The sequence below is a fragment of the Lagopus leucura genome, unplaced genomic scaffold (assembly GCF_019238085.1).
Source record: "Lagopus leucura isolate 7727_CA_CO unplaced genomic scaffold, USGS_WTPT01 Super-Scaffold_100034, whole genome shotgun sequence".
NCBI lineage: Eukaryota > Metazoa > Chordata > Aves > Galliformes > Phasianidae > Lagopus > Lagopus leucura.
Genome location: NW_024962283.1, coordinates 1010039 through 1030247, shown reverse-complemented (window position 1 = coordinate 1030247; position 20209 = coordinate 1010039). Strand labels below are relative to the sequence as shown.

Sequence of the window (20209 nt, the reverse complement as noted above, 5' to 3'; positions counted from 1 at the left end):
GAAGGGAAGGGAAGGGAAGGGAAGGGAAGGGAAGGGAAGGGAAGGGAAGGGAAGGGAAGGGAAGGGAAGGGAAGGGAAGGGAAGGGAAGGGAAGGGAAGGGAAGGGAAGGGAAGGGAAGGGAAGGGAAAGGAAGCAGACATGCACAAGCTTTGTAGCAAGCGTTTCTACAGCAAAAGTGCATTTACAGCATTTAATCCAGTACCAGGAAATACATTTACTCTTGTCTTAGGAAACAACCCAAGTGCTTCCAAGAGCTTTCGGTGGGAGGGACTGCACCCCAGCAAACATGTAACCCCCACACACATGTGCAAAAACAGTGCTTGCAGTGCACCCTAGGCAAAAAAATAATAGCTCTTTTGCTGGGAGAAAAGGAAGGATAATGGTTACTTAGAAAGTGCTCCAGACAAGCTGTCAGGTTGAATTCAGAGAACTGGAGTCTACTCTGGGACAGCGCTGGCTCAGGGCGATCCCTTGTGAGTTGGGTTTCCTGCCTGCTACAGCTTAAAGACAACGATTCTTTGTTTCCAGTTTTTCTGGTGAAAAAACACACGCCTGCCTCCGAAGAGGGTCAGGGAGAAAGCAGACAAAACACTAACTCTGGAATTTCAAAGGAAAACAATTTAAAAAAAAGTAAGAAAAAAGAAAAAATCCAAGAGCGCTAGCTACTGTCTCTCCTGAAATCATAAATCCCTGCTTCGGCCACACAGTCACATTAAAAGAAGCACCAGAAAGCCTCCCCTTCTTCTGCCATGAGCTAGAAATGGGTGAGGTGCTGCTGTCACCAACAAATGCACACACAGACAGCTGAGAGGGCACGGAGCTGCAACTGCTTTCTCTGACACGAATGACTCCAGAGGGTTTGTAACCTTTGCTGTGACCAGGGGGCCTTGCTGACACATTTGGAGAAGAGTTTACTAAAAGTGGTCAGGATTTTTCACATGGCAATGTTTTAGACCTGAAAAATGGCCTTTCTGAGAGAATTTCATGCAGGAGTTTCAGGCTGTTTTCCTGAGGGACCCGTGCTTGTGCAAGCAGGCTAATTGTGCTGCTTGCCCCTCTCAATCCTGTCCCCAAAACTGCTGAACCTGTTACCCAAAATTTGGAAGTGGGAATGGTGAAGTTTTAATGTTTCTACCAGGATAAAAGGAAACTGCTGGGAAAGAGAGGACTGGGAAAGAGAAGGCTGCTGTGAAGCTGCAGCTTGGACTCACTTTTGAAGTACTGAGGAATTTGCACAAGGGAGATGTTACAAAAGCTCCAAAATCAGGAGACTTTTCCTTAGGAGCTCATAGTGAATGTGGGCCCAAACTCACGCTGTGTGTTCAGAGCTCACTGGTTTGATTATCTTTTATAATCTGCCAACAGCTAAACAAAACATGTACGCAAGTACAACTTATGTCCAAACAGAAATATTCAGTGGTCCCACAAGCACTTTCATAACGCAAACACAAGCATGTAACAGCCACAGACTAACTCCTTAACATTTGTCTCCTACATTCATCTATTCATGTACAAATCTGCCTCTGAAATTCAAAGTAGTGCATCAGCTTTTCCTGTACCCTTCTGCACAGGCAGACAATTGCCTGAGTCGAGATTGGAGTTATGAGGCTTTGTGCTTGTCCTGATCTTCCAGCTGACTGCACTGCCATAGGCTGAGCAGGGATGAGGACCTGTGCTGAGCCCAGCCTTCAATGAGACCCTTCCTAACCTGTAAGCTGGAAGCAAACACCCACACAGAACTGCTCCTATAACTTGTCATGAATGTAATTCTGACATTGACACATAATGGTTCTAGCTCTCTGGAATCTGCCAGCACTCCTGCTAAGAGATTGGCACCTGGTTCAAACCCTCCACAGCACTTTGGCCTGAGTATTAAGCGTGTCAGTTCTGCAGACCCCAACATGCTTAGAATTAAGTAGAGGCTTTAAATATGTCCTGGCCTGAGGCCAGAACAGTCACAACTATACAAGACACAACTCTTTGGCCCCCTAAATGTTGTTGTACGTAAATACACCTCCCATTTCCCTATGGAAACCTGGTTAAACGACAGCATTCTGAAGGTGAGCAATTTAAAATCTCCATGGACCGAGGAAGATCATGCAGTCTCAGATTCTTCTCCAGTGTCTCCAGAACCTACAGTAGGTCAGTCATTACTCCAAACAGTCATGGAAAATGAAGCAGGCCATCTCTCTAGCAGAGTGCTTGGAGAGGGACACAAATCTTTCCATTCAGCAATGAGAGCAACCTCGCTTCATTTTCCAAAAAATTGTTCTCTCACCAAAAAATACTGGTGATTTTCATTAGAGCAATTTCTTGCTCAAAGGCAGCTGAAGACAATTTGTACCAATGACGCTAAATACCATTCTCCGAGTGTTTATGAGACTGAGGAGCTCGGGCAACAACAAGGCTTCTTTGAACACAACCACGATTCTACCTACATGATCTGAGAATGAAAGGAACATGCTTTGCACAAAAGCTGTCCAAATTTACAGCGTCTGTTTCTGCCATGAAAGCAGTTTAACCCTTAGAAAGCAGTGCCACGGGTCCTGCTGACACATATACAGAACTGGCATTGCAGAAGAGAGGTGGGCAGAAGGCTGAAAGCAAAAAGGGAGCAAAGCCTGCAGCTGCAATGTGTCAGAGCAGTGGTGTCTGCAGAGCTGCAGCATGAAACCCAGAGCTGTGAGAGCAGTGCTGCCTGGCGGGTCCCAGCTCAAGTGGTGTCCTGTGCTCCTCTATGACACAGGGATGCTCTGCCTTGTCCACAGCAGGGGACATGGGAAGAGCAGAGCCATATGCAGCTTCCACCCCAGCAGATGGAACATCTGCACCTGTCTGTGTTGCAGCCGTACCTTTTTTGCCATGCGGGTTGGTTTTCACACTGTGTGGATGGCACATGTTGCATAGAGCATACAGGCAGGTACAAAGAGCATGCATTTCTCCCTGGAATTTGCACAATGCTTTAACTGTGTGCTCTTAGTGCAAGAAAAATTACAAGAGGGGTGAAGAGAACAGTATTTTCTTCCTGTCCCTGACATGCATTTTACAATTCCATCACCTCCTCCTGCTCTGCATTTGAATCCTCAGGGGAGAGTGGTTAGAAAAATTTGTTTGTCTGTTTTCATGCACAGGTGTAGAGAGAAGAAAAATTGGCAGGATTAGTAGATTCATTAACGTAAAAGTAAAAACAAATAAAGCAAGGCAAAGCAAGAAGAAAATACTTATGAAAAAATTGTCATTTTGAACTTGAAGTTCCTTTTCACCACCATCTTCAACACAACCCATTAAAAAGCCTTAAAAGGAAGCAAAAAAAGTCTTCTTGTCTGATGGACTCAACAGAGGCTGAGGAATTCCTTGTCCAGTTTTATGTCCATCACAAGTTTCCTCTGGGAGATTGGACAAGACACTTGGCTCTGCTCTCTCAATTCCTTATCTGTCAGCCTGTCATGTTCACATCTCTTATCCTGTCATCTTATCTCACTGATTATATTTGGAGCACGAATCAGTTACACTGATTGGTTAAATTGAAATGAGTTGGTTTCTCCTAGAACAGTATTCAAACATGAAACAAATGTGAAGGAAATGTATGTGCTCTAGGAAGAAATGGAAGCGTAAAAGATGGGATTTCAGCATTTCTAGGCTAGTTCCTGATTTTTATTTGAGTATCCCATGGGTGTGTTTAGTCCTTTATTGACATATGATGAAAGTACCATGTAAAGTACAAATGCCTGGCTGACAGAAATCAAATGCAAAGTTCTGTCAGCTGCACTAAAGAAACACACTTGAGGGCTGTAAAAATGGAGGGAGGGGAAGGAGCGTTTTTCCCCTCTAATTTCTTTCTGCCCAAGCTATGCTAGACCCAGCTTAGAAAGATAAAGGGTACAAAACATTCAGAGGAGGGTAATTTTACATGGAGCATTGCTCTTTAATAAGAAAATCACTGCTTTCTTCCCTTTGTGTTTATCAATCACCTGGCCTGAGACAGAAAGAACAGCCTTGGATGTGCATGCATGTTTTATGGGGGAAGCTGTGGGGGAGCACATGCACGTGTGTCTGCTTTATTCAAATAGGAGCTAGACAGGCTTGTACTATTTTTCAATGGATGACTGTTAGGGTCAGAGCACAGAAGGGCCTGAATGGCTTTACCTTCGTGCCGTACCACCTTTTATCAACTGATGCCTGTCTCATAAAGAGAGAGCAGCATGCCAGGGAACAGAAAGCTCAGAGGATGGTCATGTGCTGGACAAAAGAGGCTGCTGCAAAAAGCAGCACTGATATTGTGCTCGGGGTTCAAGACAGATGTTGGAATGGAATGCAGCGTGATACAAAGAGAGAGAAGTGCTGGCTGTGAGAGCAGTGCTAGCTGGTGGAGCAGCCAGACACACCGTGCAGAAGCTTGTTAAAAGTATGATGTCAGTTTGCTGTAGCCTCGCAGTGAAATGGGGTTTTTGTCTCTCTCTCCAGCTGCTTACATAAAAGGCTCTCTGCCTTTCCCCTCTGCTCTGAAATACAAACTTGTGGTTTGTCAATGAAACCATGCTCTCCTGAAAAGCACAGAGATGTTCATACTCCGGGTGAGGAAATCTCTGTCTCAGAATGAGAACACATGGCTTCTGGGTGGGTTTCTCATATGGCAGATGTGAAATTTCACACTTTCCACTGAAGTTTTTTCAAATGGACGCACTGATCACTGGTAAGTGAACAAAGACAACGTTCCTGCGCTTAATGCTACATGGAAGAAAGACCAGACTTGAGGCAAGCAGCTCAACATGGCCTGTTACTGAGCACAGAACCAGACTCTGGGACTCTGATGCCCTACTTGGCCTTCAGCAAGTCAGCTGTCTGACTGTGACTGACCGCCTCATCTAGATAAGGGTTGTGTTGTACTCATCACACCAACTGTCATAATGGCATTGTCCCTGAGAAACCAGGCTTTCCTTAAAAGTGAGAAAAAGGAATAGGGCTGTGCCTGCAAAAGGAAACCCAGAAAAACTGCCTGAAGGATATTTCAGTGGCTCGGAAGCTGCACAGGGCCCAAAGTATGTCATTACCTTTTAATCTGCATGGTTTTCACAAGTGGCTTTGGAGCACCTGAGGTTGCCTTTATTCAGTAATGGAATTTATTGTGAGATTTCCCTGCACATAGCAGGGGGTGGAACTAGATGGTCATTAAGGTCCTTTCCAACCCAGACCATTCTATGACTATGATTCTAAGATCTGATGCCTTCAACTACAAACTCACTCAGAGAGAAATACTGTATAATCTTTGCTGTGTATCTGAGATTTTAAACTGTTTCACGTCAAGAGCAGAAAACACACCATCAGCTCATCAACTCAGTAATACCCAAGTGTGAAAATGACAGATAGGAATCTTACGCCACGTTGTCGGCCAGAGAAGCAGAGATGAGACTTTCAGCATGGGTGGAGCTTCCAAACTGTGAATTATTCCAATTTAAACAGATAGTGTAGGCACAGATGACCATGTTTTCACGCCAAGTACATTGTGAAAAAAAGGCCTACTTTTAATCCAATCAAAATCATTCCATGAGCACAGGAAGCCAGGGAATTTATATGCAAAAGACTGACCTTCTTTGGTGGCAAGACGTGAGGAAGCTTCTGCGTGGGATGGAGTATTGTAGACCAGCAGTGAGCTACCTGTAGTGAAAAGAGAAGGAGTTATTGCAGTTGGAATGTACTCTGCCAGTGGGGGAGCCGTTCAGGCTGGTAGAAAACACTGTCACTGGGCTTTAAAGGCCAATGTTTTCAGGCAATTAGACACAATTTCTGTGAGAGATACAAAGTTCTTTCAAAGTAAGGCTGCTGTATGTCACAAGTGCTACTGTTTCTCCACTCCGTAATCAGGGCAAAGCAGTTTGCCTCCTACACAAAGCACTTCGAGGTCTTCTGCTGAAAACTGATACAACAGGAGGAGGTTGTGCAGTGCATTTATGCAGGTGCTACATGCAGCACAGCAGAGATTCTAGAAAGGACTGCGGCACGGATTATATTACAGGGTAAGGAAGAAGCTTTCCTCTTTTCTAGCTGTGATAGAGAAAATTCCTGTTTGAGGAACATGCAGAAGAAGTGAGATGAATTGCACTGTCAGGATCTGAACATTTTTAGAGTGTCACATGCTTGGTTTTGGGCTGACAGCTGCACAATCTGATTGGTATTCCAGCATTTGCCATGATTTCTGTAGGGGAGCTTTCTTGGTTCAAAGTGACCTTTCCATCGAGTCCAATCCAAAACAAAAATATCCAAGAGCAGCACAGAGATGAACTCATTGGAAGGTTTTACGTTTTGCTCTGTCTGTGGTGCAAATATTCCTTTCTAAACGTTACATTTTGATTCTCCTGCAAACTCCTCTGGAAGTGGAGGAAGAGGCCCTGCGAGTTCTTGGAAGCCAGCATGTAATGGGCATTTCATGGTTGTCTCGTTAGATGTGTTTACCCTGCAGAATCTTCTAGGCTCACTTTTCCTACAGCTCTTTGAGAATGTTTCCACTGCATCAGGCAGTGACACTCTTAGCAAGAGCCATGCGTGGCACGGAGCGATGCTGGCGCAGGGCAGCAGTCCTGCAGTGGGTGTGAGGGTGAGAAGCACTCCTAGAAACGTGCTCTGCTCTTCTCATCCACACAACCTGTATAAATCCCAGCTGGGGTTCTTCATGCTCCTGCTCCTAGGCAGTGCATAGGGAACTATAGATTTCTGCCTATGTTATGCTGCCCCAGATTCTTTTGCAGGACTGAGAATACCTCTTTTGCAGGTACACCAATACTACGTGATTGGGATCTCGTGACTAAGCCATGCAGCCCCCAGTTCCTCTAATCCACATGATCCCAAATAACATTGACCTCACTTGCCCCTCAACAGCATTCACAGTGTGTCTCACTTTCCTTGGGGAGAGGGGGATTAGGCAGATCGCTGCCAGAAGTAACAGCCATTGCAGGTGTTGGACCTTATTAGTCCTGTGTTCCTATGGATTCCTTCTCTTGCCCAAAAGCAAACAAATCCAAAGACATGCACAGGAGAGCAAGTACTCAGGGGGAGAAGGCACTTGGAAGCATGGCTGTACTAACTGGGAGAACAAAGCCTACTCATTAAGAGTGGTGGAAGGATGCTACCAAATGCTTCAAGTCAGGGGATGTTTTGAAAGACTGGGATGTATAACATGGTAAACCAACAGGAAGAGTTCAGAAGGATCCCTAGGGTACCTTGAATGTGAAGGTTACAGATAGCTAAAGTGGTTGGTGTAAATATTTAGAGGTTAACTGCTGTTTGGCAACTGCTGGAGGAATTGCAGCAGCTCTGTCCGCAGCTTTGTCACGTTTTCATCAGATGTTCTTTCTGTGGGGAGGCTCCTGTCCACCACTCTCCTCTTTTTGGGTTATTTGAAAGAGATCTTAAATGCAACACCCAGCCTGGTTTGCCCCAGCCAGACAGGGAAGTGCTGGGGAATTCAGAAACAGCTTTCTATGACTAAATAGGCTGCAAATGCCTGCTTGTACTGAGATGGGGGTGGGGTGATGAATAGCGCTGAACAAGCTTGTAGGACCAACCTACAGCTACTTTATGCTAAAAAATGCAGCCCAGGCCACTGGAAAGGGACGGCACCTCCCCCAGTTTAATTGCTAAAAGTTCTCACCTTTGCCCGACAGTCTGAGGTTTCTGGTGGGAACACCACAGAAAAGGAAATGTGTTTCCTATTAAGGGGTTTCAATGAAGGAGGAAAAGGGAGAAAGCCAGAGACACAGATCAAGGCAGAGAGAAGCAGACAGACAGACAGAGGCCAAGCTGCTCCCTCCCTTACTCATTTTTGGGCAAAACTTTGGCTGAGATGAGTTTTCATTTTGCTATTACTCCCTCTGCCCCTCAGTGGGTCAGTGACAGCGTGGATAAAACCTGTCCTTTCTGCAAACTCTGCTTTAAGTGCAGTGCTATTCTCCTGTAATTAGTATCAGATGTTATCATATAGTTATCCTTTCTTTTATTTCTCCTGTATTAATTAAATAGTGAGATGGAAAAGGAGTGAGAAGCAGGGAAGCGGCATTCTTTCTCCATAAAGCCTTTTCAGAAGGCAGCTCGTCTTCTAAGATTCAGGAATATCTTGGTTTCACATTCCTGAAATCTACTTAAATGGGAAGTGTTTTTTTTATCCTGACCTTCTGAAGGCCGTGTGGGCTTCCCTCCTCATCTCCTGGTAGAATCAGGGGGTCTGCTGCATTTAGCTGTATAGTTTTGTTTGGCATTGAGACATGAATCAAAACCACAAAGCAGTTTTCTGCTTCTGCTCCCAGCCGCAGTCTCATTCTTTCCCCTTCACGCTCTTTTTGTTTGTACACACCACACAAAGTGACCCCCCATAAGTAGAGAGGAAAAGGACAGGAGGTGACAGTTCCGGTTTCTTTTGATGTTCATCCCAAGCATAGCATGCAAACTTTCTAATCTCCCTTCCCACTGCCCGCTGCGTGGCTGGAGAAGCTTCAGCAGGCTGGCTTTGTTTTAAAATGATACCGACAGAGCAGTCAGTCAGTCTGCAGTCTGAAGGTACAGAGAGAAGAGCAAGAAGAAAAGGCCAAGGCATGGCTTCACAACCCAGAGAGGAAACCTGAAGAAACACTTAGAGCAATAGGATTGCTCTGGGGGCAAGACAGTATTTCCAGGAAAAATAGGAAGGGCTTTTTTGAACATGGTGAAGGATAGAGGGTTACAGAACCTGGTTCTGTGGGTCTGAAATTTCTTAAGGGCCAGAAATGTCTGAATTTCTGCTTTAATAGGCTACGGAAACAGGAAACAACTGTAGAGCTCTGGTCCAGACTGAAATTTTGTCTGAAAGCTGAAGGTGCTGTGATGTGAGCTTAATTCTCATCTCTATGAAATGGCTCACCTGAACCTTCCATCTCCAGAACTGAGATGAAGCTTTTGTTGAGGTCTCGCAGATGTTACCAGTGAATTTTCTCAATCCAAGATGACTCACTTCATCACGCTTTTACCCTGACCTACAGATTAAAATGCTGAAAACGAGGAGGCTCATTTTCAGTGGGTCTCTGTGAAGTGAACAGGCTCAGAAAATTTGGATCAGGTTTGTTTTTGGAAAACAAGCACCAAAGCTGGGGGTTCTCCAGTCATCACAAATACAGCTTAAGTTCCTGACAGGTACAAATGCCTTTCAAAAAGAGACTGTGCTGCAGTGCAGCCCATAGACCCCCAGTTTCCCCAAGTTCTCCTGCGTTTTGTTGCCATCACACCTTCTCCACCCTCCGCAGTCACTTAGCTGGACGTCTCTGGAACAAACAGCCTTACAAGAGGAGAAAATACAAGAAAAAAGCCCATCTCCCCATGGCACTGAGCTCAGAGGCTCGGCGCTAAACATCCGCTGGAAATCAGTCTGGAAAAACAATAAGCTCCTTTCGGAGGCGTTACTCCGTGAGGGAGTTAACCAGCAATCCAGAAACCAGACTGTCATTAGGCAGCACTAGCAACAGCTGCATGGAAAGGAATGCTCTGCAGAGACTGCCTGACTTCCACTCAGACAGGAGCTTGCTTTAATAAGGACAGCTTTTGTGTGACGTCTTAGAACAGCCCAAGGGGCTGAACAGCAAGAAATCTATAATCATAAAAGCTAGGGATGGACTGGGATTGAATTCTGCTCTTGTATGCATCCTGGTAAAAATGAAGTAACTAATTTGTCTGAATCCAGCAAAGTTCCTTGGGTTTTACACTAGCTTAATAGCATGGAAATCATTATAGACATTCCCTTAGCAGAACATTATGCTTTTATGATTATTATTCAGATGTATTACAGCAGCAGTTACATGCTCTGTGATAGGACTCCATCATGCTGGGTCTTGAGAAATAAGAAACACAGTCCCCATTCTGCAGATTTGCCACATCAATAGACAGGACATGAAGAAGGCTGAGGAGGAAGCTAGCTCTGCTCTAGGAAAAGCAGAATGGAAGTGCAGAGAAACTCAGGCAGAGGTTCAGCTTCAGGCCTTAAATGTGATGCGTGAATTAGGGCTCTGCCAGCCTGGATTTCAGAGTGCACTGCTGCTTTGGAGACCAACGTGACCAGGCTTCTAATTTAGGTACTTCAGGTATCTAAAGTTAGGTTCAGTCGGGAATTTGCTCTGAAACAGAGGGAAGGCAGCAAATGGTAAAGGCAGCAATTCAATCCAGGTCTTCAGACTTATGCCATGAGAACAAGGATGCTATTCCTCTAATAGCGATGTCACCAACAGCCCAGGTGATGGCTATCACTGAAGATGCTCTCTGGAGTGAAAGCAACCAAATAATTCAATTATTTTGCCAGCCTTTTCAAATTCCACATCTCTCTTTGCTTCAAAAACCATACAAACCTTACTTTATCTCTTTCTATGAATTCTCAAGTCTTATCAAACAGACAGTTCAAAAGTAAGGGTCTCACTTGAGTATTTATCTTGTGGGAATTTACAAACATTTCCGGTTCCGCAGTGTCTGCTTTGCCCAGCCAAAGTCAGCAGGTTTGTTCAGAGCAACACTGGCTTCTCAGAGCAGCCTTAAGATTTCCCATTAGAACGTGTAATTCTGAAGGCAAACCTTAGAACGCTATTTGCCTCTGCAGTAATCTTGAAGCGTTCCATGAACTAGAAGCTCTTTGCTGATGAAATGGGATGAAATCTGGATGGGAAATTTTTTTATTGTGAAGTCACAAGGGACAAAAACGTCTCAGATCCAACAATTTGCTTATTTGTAGTGAATCATTTTGTTGGCTCAGCTTCTCAAACAAAACAAAGGTGGGGCTTACAGAGGCACCCGTCTGTGATCTGACTCCTGTCCCACTGTAATCTGTAAAACTCCCACTGATTTTAGCAGAGGCAGGGAGAGACCAGTGATGAATAGCTTGAAGAAAACACCCTAAATAAATGTTGTCTTGGAGCTTTATTTAAATGGCCAGATGGAGAGATCTTCAGCTGCCTTTACATCACAATTTGATTTCCCAGTGGAAAAAACCTAACTTTTATTTTCTCTGCCTGCCCTCCCACCGTGCTTTATGTCACTTTCCTCTGATTTTTTAGTCCTCAAATAACTGTACACTACGAAAACTTTATGAGCTCCTGTTCTCTGGTCTCATCATAACACAATTACCTTCAGCACACCTTTGTGAAGAAAGGGAATGTTTCCACTCTGTAGGTGAAGAGGAGACTTTCAGAAACCAAGCAAATTACAGAACAGTTTGCTGGTGATACATCAGTTCATGTTTGCTTTAATCTCCTCAGAAAATTGCTGTGTTTCTATCATATAGCCACAGATGTTTTTGTTATCTGTAAGATTATCTAATCTTCAGAGTTCTGCTCAGTTCTTCACCTCCCTGATATCCTGTATCTGCACTAACTCCATCTGGGTTATCATTAGCTTTCCAACCCAATTTTTATTCCTCTCTTCCTTGTTTGCTTTTGCTGCTTGACTTTCTCTACTCTTTTTTCCCTTATCCTTGCAGCTATTTGTCTGCAAGAAGAGCATTAGAACTTCAATACTCATGTGTAGCTTTATCAGCATGTCACAGCAGGGCTAAGATGAGTCAGGGCAGTACTTACTTTCCCTGAGGTAACTGAGGTGAGACAACAGAACTTCTGTGTTGTAGAGGGAAGTGGTTCGGAGGAAGTCGTCCTTGTTCATTTTGCAGAGCTCTTTGCCATCCATATTCTGGAAGAAGGTGGTGTCAATCTCCATTAATCCATACTCTTTTATGGCCCACTCCAGCCACTGGCGCACGTGATCCTGGGTCCATAGAGTGGGATCTGCCAGAAAAGCACAAAGGAGGTTGATATTATATGGGAGCCTCAGGCCTCTAGCATTTAGCGTAAGCCAGTCAAAGCATTAACCATTGTTTCCACAACCAAGTAGATTTAATTTATTGATGTCAATGTGTTTTGCCTGGATGAGCAAGCATGGTGCTGTAAAAGGGGCACAAGCCCCACAGATTGATTGCACTGGCTCCGTGGCAGGGTAAGCTCACTTGATGGTTTTCCACCTGCCTTAATCTTATACATACTGCTTGGGAGCAATCTTAGTGGAATTCGACTGTGGTCTTTCTCTCTCTGGAAAAAAAGGGTTCCAAAAGCAAGCTTGTCCCTTTGAAAGTGCATACTTGCCACAGCTTCAGTTCTGCAATATTATTTAGTTACATCAGTGCCATTTAAGTCACACCATCCTCTGCAAGTGCATTGCAAAGTCTCAACAGATGGCATTTTAAAGTCTGAAGGTAGTGGCATTTCTGGTCAACAAAGAGACTCTGACACAAAAATTATTGCTTCAACAAAACAGCTTTCCATGCATCTCTGAGTCATATTTGTTCACCCCGCTGACAAGAACACAGTTCTACCTCCGCTAGCTCTGTAAAACCAACACAGCTATTGGATGGCAATGTGGATTTCATAGTGCCTCATGCATCATTATCAACTGTCAGCAAAGCTCCAGCTGTGGAATCTTTATTGCTGGTGATGACGTAAGAGGGAGATTGAACCCGGCTGGAGTTTCAGACCCCATGGTGATGGTTTGCTGCATCAGTAGTTAAAAAAAGAAATCGTCCTTTGAATTTTGAAGGGAGCAGTAGATCAGAAAGTCCTACCACGAGTTTGGGCCATGATACCATTTTTACAGAGTCATTTTCAGAGCATATCTACCATTTCAGATGTTTCCTGTGCTATTTCTCCCCATGTATGTCATTTGAAAACCTAAGCTGCAAATTCATGTTCCATTGCAGCTAGGGAGGATTGTGCAATCAAGCCCAAATTTTGGAGAAGTTTGATCTGGCTGTCAAAGCTGGTACCTTCCTGTACAGTAAAGCCCAAATGCCTCAGGTCTCAGGGTAGTAGAGAAAAATGGGTCAGAAATATGTAGGCGTTACACAGGTGACAACTCAAGCTTCACAGAGAGGCAAGAAGAGTCTGCTGCACTTCAGTGGTAAAATAATGCCTTGGTCCCAAACTGCTTGGGCTGGTGAGGGGTGATGGTCATTATTGTCTTCCAGAGTCTGGTAAATCACTGCTACTTCTCAAGTACCTCAAGATTTCGATTTGTGGATGCTCACAAGGGGAAAAAAATCTTTCTACACTTTCCTTCAATGAAGAGATTTTTTTCCCCTTCCACCGAGGCCACTAACAGCCATTTCCCACATTTCAACAGCACTAAACTTTGGGCCACATTGGATCTTTTTTCAATAGGAATGGATAGCATGGTAGAGAGCAGGCTAAACGTTCCATCTTGAACAGCTTTATCATCCCTCATAAAGCCTTAGATGGTATCAACTGAAGCCCCTCCGGGCAATGCTGGTGCTGAAAGCATCTGATCCTGACACCAGTTACGTTGGCCAGCCTGCCTAAGCAGATCTTTACCAGGACTTAAGCGGTACTTTGAGACTTGCTGTCAATCTTTTATTGGCTTCCCTTCACTACATTCAGTTCAAGCTTTTTCTTTTCATCCCAAATGGCAAACAAATGCTTGGGAATTGTCATCTGTTTGTGGTGAAGCCACGATCAGAAAACAGAGCTAAATTCCACGAGTACATTTCTTTCTGCCAGCAATTGAACTGCTTGAATCAGACACAATGATTCCGTGATTCTACAACCCTTGACACGCTGTGTGAAAAGCCAGACCCTGCCCATGAAATCCGTGGAAGTTTTGGTATGTAAATCAGGCCATGGCTTGACTTATAATATTTCCCTTGCTGTAAAGTTCCCCAGCTAACTTGTTTTTATCTATGCTGTTTGTAAACTTTCCAGAGGAAGGACTCCCTGTTCTTCCAGGTTCAGTCTTCCCAGGTTGCCTGCCACACCAGCTTTCATCCTCGACTACCCAAATGCATTTAATGCATGCTGCCAATTTCAGACAGCAGACATGGATGTCAAATACAAACAGAGCTCGACAGGAATGTTTTCCTGTACTATTTTTTGGAAGGTTAATGTAGTTTCTGAGAATAGTTTTTCTAGTTTTCTACTAACAACAAAAGAATGAAAACATAATAGCTCATTTTCAATCAACACGACATGACAGTGCATCTGGATGCTGCAGAGCATCATAGGACTTTTAATTTTGGTGCACTCTGTGCCTGCTCTTGCTTGTAAACTGCACTTCTTGACTGCACCATGCATATCCCTTGAAGCACTGCAGGTTCTGCTTGAGCGCACTGCAAGATTTGGTGCAATACATCACAACAACACTTCATTCCCAGGAGGAAAGTAAATAAATAAACAAACAAATAAATAAGAGGAAAAATTAGCACTAATAGCCCACTTCCTATTCTGATTCAAGGTGGAACGTACACTGGGACACAGGGAACTTTCACTAGATATAAACTCTGATTTTTTTCCTTATTTTTCACAGTCTGTGAGCAAGAGAACTCCTCAAAGAATAGACAAACAAGCCGTATCTGTTCAGATGGATATTTAAAACAGTCCATATATCACCCGAGGAGTTTGATGGTGGTGGTACCTGCTGGGACAATGACTCTCCTCTCATTGGTGGTCATGTTGGGAGGAGGCCCGTTCTTCTCATCCATGTAGGTGCTGTAACTCATTGGGTTGGACTCTGTGCCTGCTCCGACGAGCTTGCTGCATTTGTTCACACTACAGTCTACAGGGGACTCCCTGAAACGTGAAAGGAAACAGATGACTTGTCATTATTATGCACCTTTCATCCCTGCTGTAGCAGAAGGAGATTTGAATTACAGAAATGGCAAATATATTGGAAGGAAAAAGTGAGGGGCATTTCTGTAGATGTGGGAGAGGCCATTCCTGGCTGGCCACGTAAATGTCAGAAGGTGCTCTGTGAATCACAAGCCTCACAGAAGGGATCTTTGATAAGGAAATGAGTGCAAGAAAGAGTGACTACCAGACAAAGGCAATGGCAGCTGTAAGATCACGTGTGAAGCCTCTGAAATACCAAAGTTCATGTATGGGATAGAAATGAGTATGTGTAAGTGACTCCAGGTCCTAGTTCCAGCCATTCCTTGCACTCTTCCTGCATCCTTATCTGCATTTTAGCAGTCCTCCAGCTTTATGCTCCTAGGAGCCCTTGTTGGACTTTTTGCTCCAGTCCTGTGTTACAAACAGCTCTGCACACTGTGTTTCTGCTAGAGGTGAGCCCATGAATCAACGGAAAGGCGGCGAGCTTCACCTCGTGACCTAGAGCTTTTCTGCAGAGTAAATGCAAAATACAGAAACATGCCCCTCCATTTTGTTAAGAAAGGACACAAAATACCCATCCTAAAATGACAGGGTAGTCGCAGGAGAATACTACAGTGTGGTATCTAAAGAGACGTGTTTATGTGCAGCTGAATGTAACTGATCTTGTCTGCTCTCAGCACCTAAACAGTCCCAGGTTTGTCTCCTGCTTGGATAGGAAATCTAGAAATCTTAGGTGCCTTAGGCATGAGTCAAGGCTTTCAGACCACAGAAACCGTGTGTGAAAAAGGCTCTGGCCTCAGTTTTACTTCTGTGGTGATGGAGTGTCGAGAAGGGAACGTTTAGCAACTCAGGTGGCACTGTATAAAGGCCAGGACTACACGCAGAGCCTTGGGAAGCAGCAGGCTTTCTCTGTTCTGCTTTGGGAGAATTATGGCCTACAAACCACAGATAGGGAGCACAGACTTTGTTTTTCTCCAGCTGCAGTTGTAACTCACGCTTTTAGCTCTAGAGGTCACTTAAAATACCAGTCTGCAGCCAGCCACATGCACACAGAACATCCCTGCCCTAAAGAATGTACCAGGGAAGGACAGGACTATTGCCCTCATCTTTACAAGAGTGTCTTAGTGTGCAGGCTCTACAAAGCAAGCACAGAGCCTGTATCCAGTGCAGCTCAGCCCGCTGCTTTCACTGCACAGCCGTCCTTCCTCCCTGCCAGGAGGAAAGAGGCTTGGGAGGAAACCATTTGCTGAAGGGTAAGAACTATGACAGTGCACCAAATCCCACCCTCTGAGTTCAGTTGGCAAGACTTCCAAGTTTGGACACTAAACAAATTTGTTTCTTAATCTGAATGACGGGGGGGCTGGGGGAAGAAATTACTGAAATTCAGTTATCACGGCTGGGAGATAAATGCTCCACCGAGATATTCCAAGGCAGATGGTAATTTTTTCCTCATGTCTTGCTGAGGGAATGTTGCTTCAAAATGGAAATAAGATGTATAACTTACACATGTTCGAATTTAAGGCTTTACTATTTCGCCTACTGTTTTTCCAGGCAGGGAACCAAAATCCGCCTTCGGAGAGGCAAACTGCTGAAGGTTTAATGTCCCCGTGGCAGTCAGAGGAGAGTCTGAGCAACTGCAGGGACACCGGGGTTTTCACAGGGAATGCAATCGTTCCTAACTTTCTGTTGAAATTCCCTGTGTCAGGTGTTAAACGCTGCCTTTACTGGCAGAGAAAAAGCCCTGAAGCAGCACAAAGACTCTTATTCTTTCCTGAGGTACAGGCTGTCCTGAGAAGACTCGGCGAAGCAGCGAGCATCGCTGCCATGTGCTAGCAGTGCTGGCACAGCTCCCTGCTGCCCGCCATCCTTCCAGGGGGCTCCTGCTCCCCCCACCACCTCTAGTTGAATTTCCCCAGAAACAACCCCTTTGGTTTACACGTGCAATATTTATACTAGGATGGTTACAAATCCCATATCCATACAAAGCGATAGGATACATCCAGTCTGTCAGATAAGTACATCTTCCAGAAGGCTGATCTATGTAGGAGTGCACAGGTTTTCTGGTGGCATCAAATGACACACATGAACAGACTGCAGGGACCTGGGCTGTCCTCACTCTCTCTGCTGTGTGCTGTGCACATTCACATGGCTGACAGCAAAGGAGCAAAAATAACCCCAGCACTGTAAGATTTCCTCAGCAATTCTGTGATCATTTTTCACTTTGTAGACGCAGCCATCTCTCTTGGCTTGGCAGCCAGGGCCCTGCGGATCCTTTGCTTGCTCTGTATGTCTCAGCAGCCAAAACCAGACAACCAAGTATCCAGGGCAGAGAGCTCAAAAAAAACTGTAGGGACTAAGGGACCAACAACTGGCTTACCCCAGCAGCACAGTGCAGGAAAAGACCACTCCACTCATCCTGTGAGAAATGTTAAATGCACCCGTGTGTCCATGTGGATGTACAGATGCCTCCCTTCCTTTTGAACAAATTTTGATGGCTGGGTCCACAACTAACCCCAGATAGAAGAAAGCAAACTTAACTGGGGATGGCATTACCAAAACTTTATTAGGCAGGAGATCAAACTGCCCTTCTCTTAAGAAAAGCACTTTAACAACAGCAAGCAGGAACATCCTTACTTTTGTGTCCTTTGCAGTGCAGCATTTCCTACTAAATTCAAATGAGACCAAATGAATGCTATTAGTCTGACCAGTGCCCACAGCTCCTGAAGGTGCCTCACTGCACAGCCCAGCCTGCCCTAACAGGAGGCACTCAGCAGCGTCCCAGCAGAGGGTACGTGTAAGTGTGGGCAGTACAAAGAAGAATTCAGTATGGGAATAACTGCAGTATCAAATGAGAACAGGCAGCCGTGAGCCATGAATGGGGTATTCATTGGAATACACTCCTTTCTTACTTCATGCATTACTCACAAGCAGACTTAGATTTATAGAAAAATTTCCTCATTATTTGAAATGGTTTGTGAGATTTCAGATGCCTGATTAATCCTCGAGTATTCACAGATTATCCCTACTCCAGGCTTTCAAGTGGCTACACATGCTGTAGTTGCTCAGGTTTGGAGCAGAAAATGTTGTAATCTCCCAGTGTAAAGGGATACAGGCTGCTTTCACAAAATCTCCTAAGTGTATTCACCATGGCAGTGACTGAGTCCAAGGAATATGAAGCAGTGCTCATTCCCACTGTCAGCCCAAAGACTCTTCATTCCAGCAGCTCCAGTAGCAGTCTCTGGGGATGCCAAGAGCTTGGTGTTTTGGGAAAGTGTGTGCTAGACTGGCCAAAACGGACAAGCAGCCAGCCTGGCATTGACTAATAACTGCTCTGTACTGCTTCAGTTTGTGTTCCAGATACTTGGAAATAAAGCAATTACTGTCCCAGGGCCTCTGTCTAGGAATCACCTTTGGCTTTCATTTGAAGGAGCAAAATAAGGGGTTTTAACAATTTCTGAAACTGACTCAGCTGTGATCAGTGGGACATTTCCTTCTTCTCTCTATCCTTTTATTCCTACCCTTCCATTCCCCTCTTCATATCCTTTTTTTTCCCTCTTAATTAAGCATGCCACTTACATGTGTAAGTCCTCATTTGATCATCTCAACTTTAAACGTGAAATTAAATTTTATTTTTGTTCAGTGAAGGAAGTAGGAACAAATACATCATGATTCTGCTTCTGATGCCTTTCACAGGCAAGGAACAGAGCTCTCAGGGCAGAAGCAAAGTTCCTTGAACCTCAGCTTTAACACTGCCTCACATTTACACGCCCAAAGCAAGGAATGCCTGAAGAGGAGGCTCACATTGGAAAAGAGGCTCTAGAAGCCTGCAGAAAGAAGAGATGGCTGTAGAAAGGATGGAAAGAAATGTACTATTGACAAAACTCAAAGCGTGTGGGGAAAACACAGAAGCTCGTGCAGCTCTAACATGTCTGTATTTACAACTCACAGGTACAAGACAAGCAGAAGGTATTTGCACGGGCTGCTGCTCTGGCTGGGGACTGGAACAGCACCATGAATCCCACTAGAGGGCTCACATGCTATTTACAGGCATTTTTATTCCTAAAGACATCACTGATGGCCTCTTTGTTTTGCTTTGAGAAAATTATAATGGCATAAAAATGTTCTGAGATCCCTGAACCTTAACACCATTTTAGTATTCTGAAGCAGGAGAAGGCTTTCAAAGCGGTTTCAAAGCACTGACTGCAGCATTTTAGCTAGGCAAAATTCATAACATCAGTTGGAATTACACAGGGGAGTTCATCTGCATCTACGCAGGCATCCAGAACATGTGAATATTATTTTTTATGGGCAGATCATACAAATTTTGTAGCATCAAATGCAGATATGCAGTGGCTGAATTTGTAACATCTGTTGTTTGGTGCACTCTTTGCTTTTGGAATTGCTGTAAATGATATGGAAAAATCTGTTATTAACACTGACTGTAAATTAGATTAAACTTCACCCAGCCTTTTCCTTTATTCTTCAGATCTTAAAATGCAAAAGATTCTCATCCTTTTAAAAAATGTATATAAAAATGCTTTTATATTAAAAAGGCAACCAAAGGCCATAATGGCAACCCAGGTGTGGTATATTTGGAGCTGTAAATGCACGTCATAGAAGACAGAGCTTTCCTCTGGTGGGCTATAAACTGAATAAACAGAAGACACAAATCCAGCAGAGAGTAAAGAACACAAGCCAAATTTCCAGTCCCTGAAACAATGCATAGAGAAAAGAAAGGTTTACACAACACCTTTTTGTAAACTGAAGGAAAGGCTGGACCTCTATTTCTGCTGTGTAACAGGTCAAAGCAAGGGCTGAGCAAGGAACCGTGCAAGAAGGCAAGGACAGACTGATGGTGTGAGCTGCATCCAGCTCTGCTCGTACTCAAACTGACCATATTTCTACCTCTGAATCTTGCAATAATGCAAAAGTCCCATCGTCTCATCTAAGGCACAGATTCCTGCAACCACCTGAACATCCCACGTACACAATGGGATGCAGCTATCTGGGAAATTCTTCCTACACTGTGATGTGGAGTAGAGACCTGGGCAGGGCTGCCACGTTGTTTAGCACTGGAAGGAATGGCTCTGCACAATGGACTGGGAGAGGTTCTTCAAAGAGCCCTTCTCCCACCAAAGCAGCCCATCACATCATATCTCAGCCATCAGACCTGCTTCTGAGCACTAAGGTAAAGGAGAGAAGCTGCACGCTGCCCCTTACCGTCACCTACGGCTCTATCACTCCCTAGAGTACACAAACCATTCTCTCAACGAGGAGAAAATGCTTGTGCTTCAAGTCCAGGTGAAACACAAAAAAGCTACTCTCTCTAACGAGGCAGCTGGAACTCGGTAAGAGACTGTATTTGAAAAACAAGGGAGAGAGAGACAGGGAGAGAGAGAGGGAAGGAGGGGGAAGAGGCTTTGTTATTCAGTCTGTTCGAGTTAATCGGTAGTGAGATCAGTTTTTGCTGCTCAGATGGTGTCAGTTTTGCCAGGCAGCTGATGGGGCAGAGGAAGAAGCGACAGGCGCAGCCTGACCTGAA

The 20209-nt window shown here is 44.6% G+C and overlaps 1 protein-coding gene across 4 annotated transcripts in view; it reads right to left on the bottom strand.

Annotated features, from left to right (window-relative positions):
- The window catches only part of FLI1 (Fli-1 proto-oncogene, ETS transcription factor), an 81107-nt gene that overhangs the window by 12135 nt on the left and 48763 nt on the right, over positions 1-20209 (bottom strand). For all 4 annotated transcript variants that reach the window (XM_042882598.1, XM_042882595.1, XM_042882596.1 and 1 more), the window contains 3 exons: positions 14474-14628; positions 11578-11781; positions 5588-5656 (listed from right to left, as the gene is read on the bottom strand). In XM_042882598.1, coding sequence (XP_042738532.1) covers positions 5588-5656; positions 11578-11781; positions 14474-14628 — 428 coding nt within the window. The remainder of the gene's footprint in view (positions 1-5587; positions 5657-11577; positions 11782-14473; positions 14629-20209) is intronic.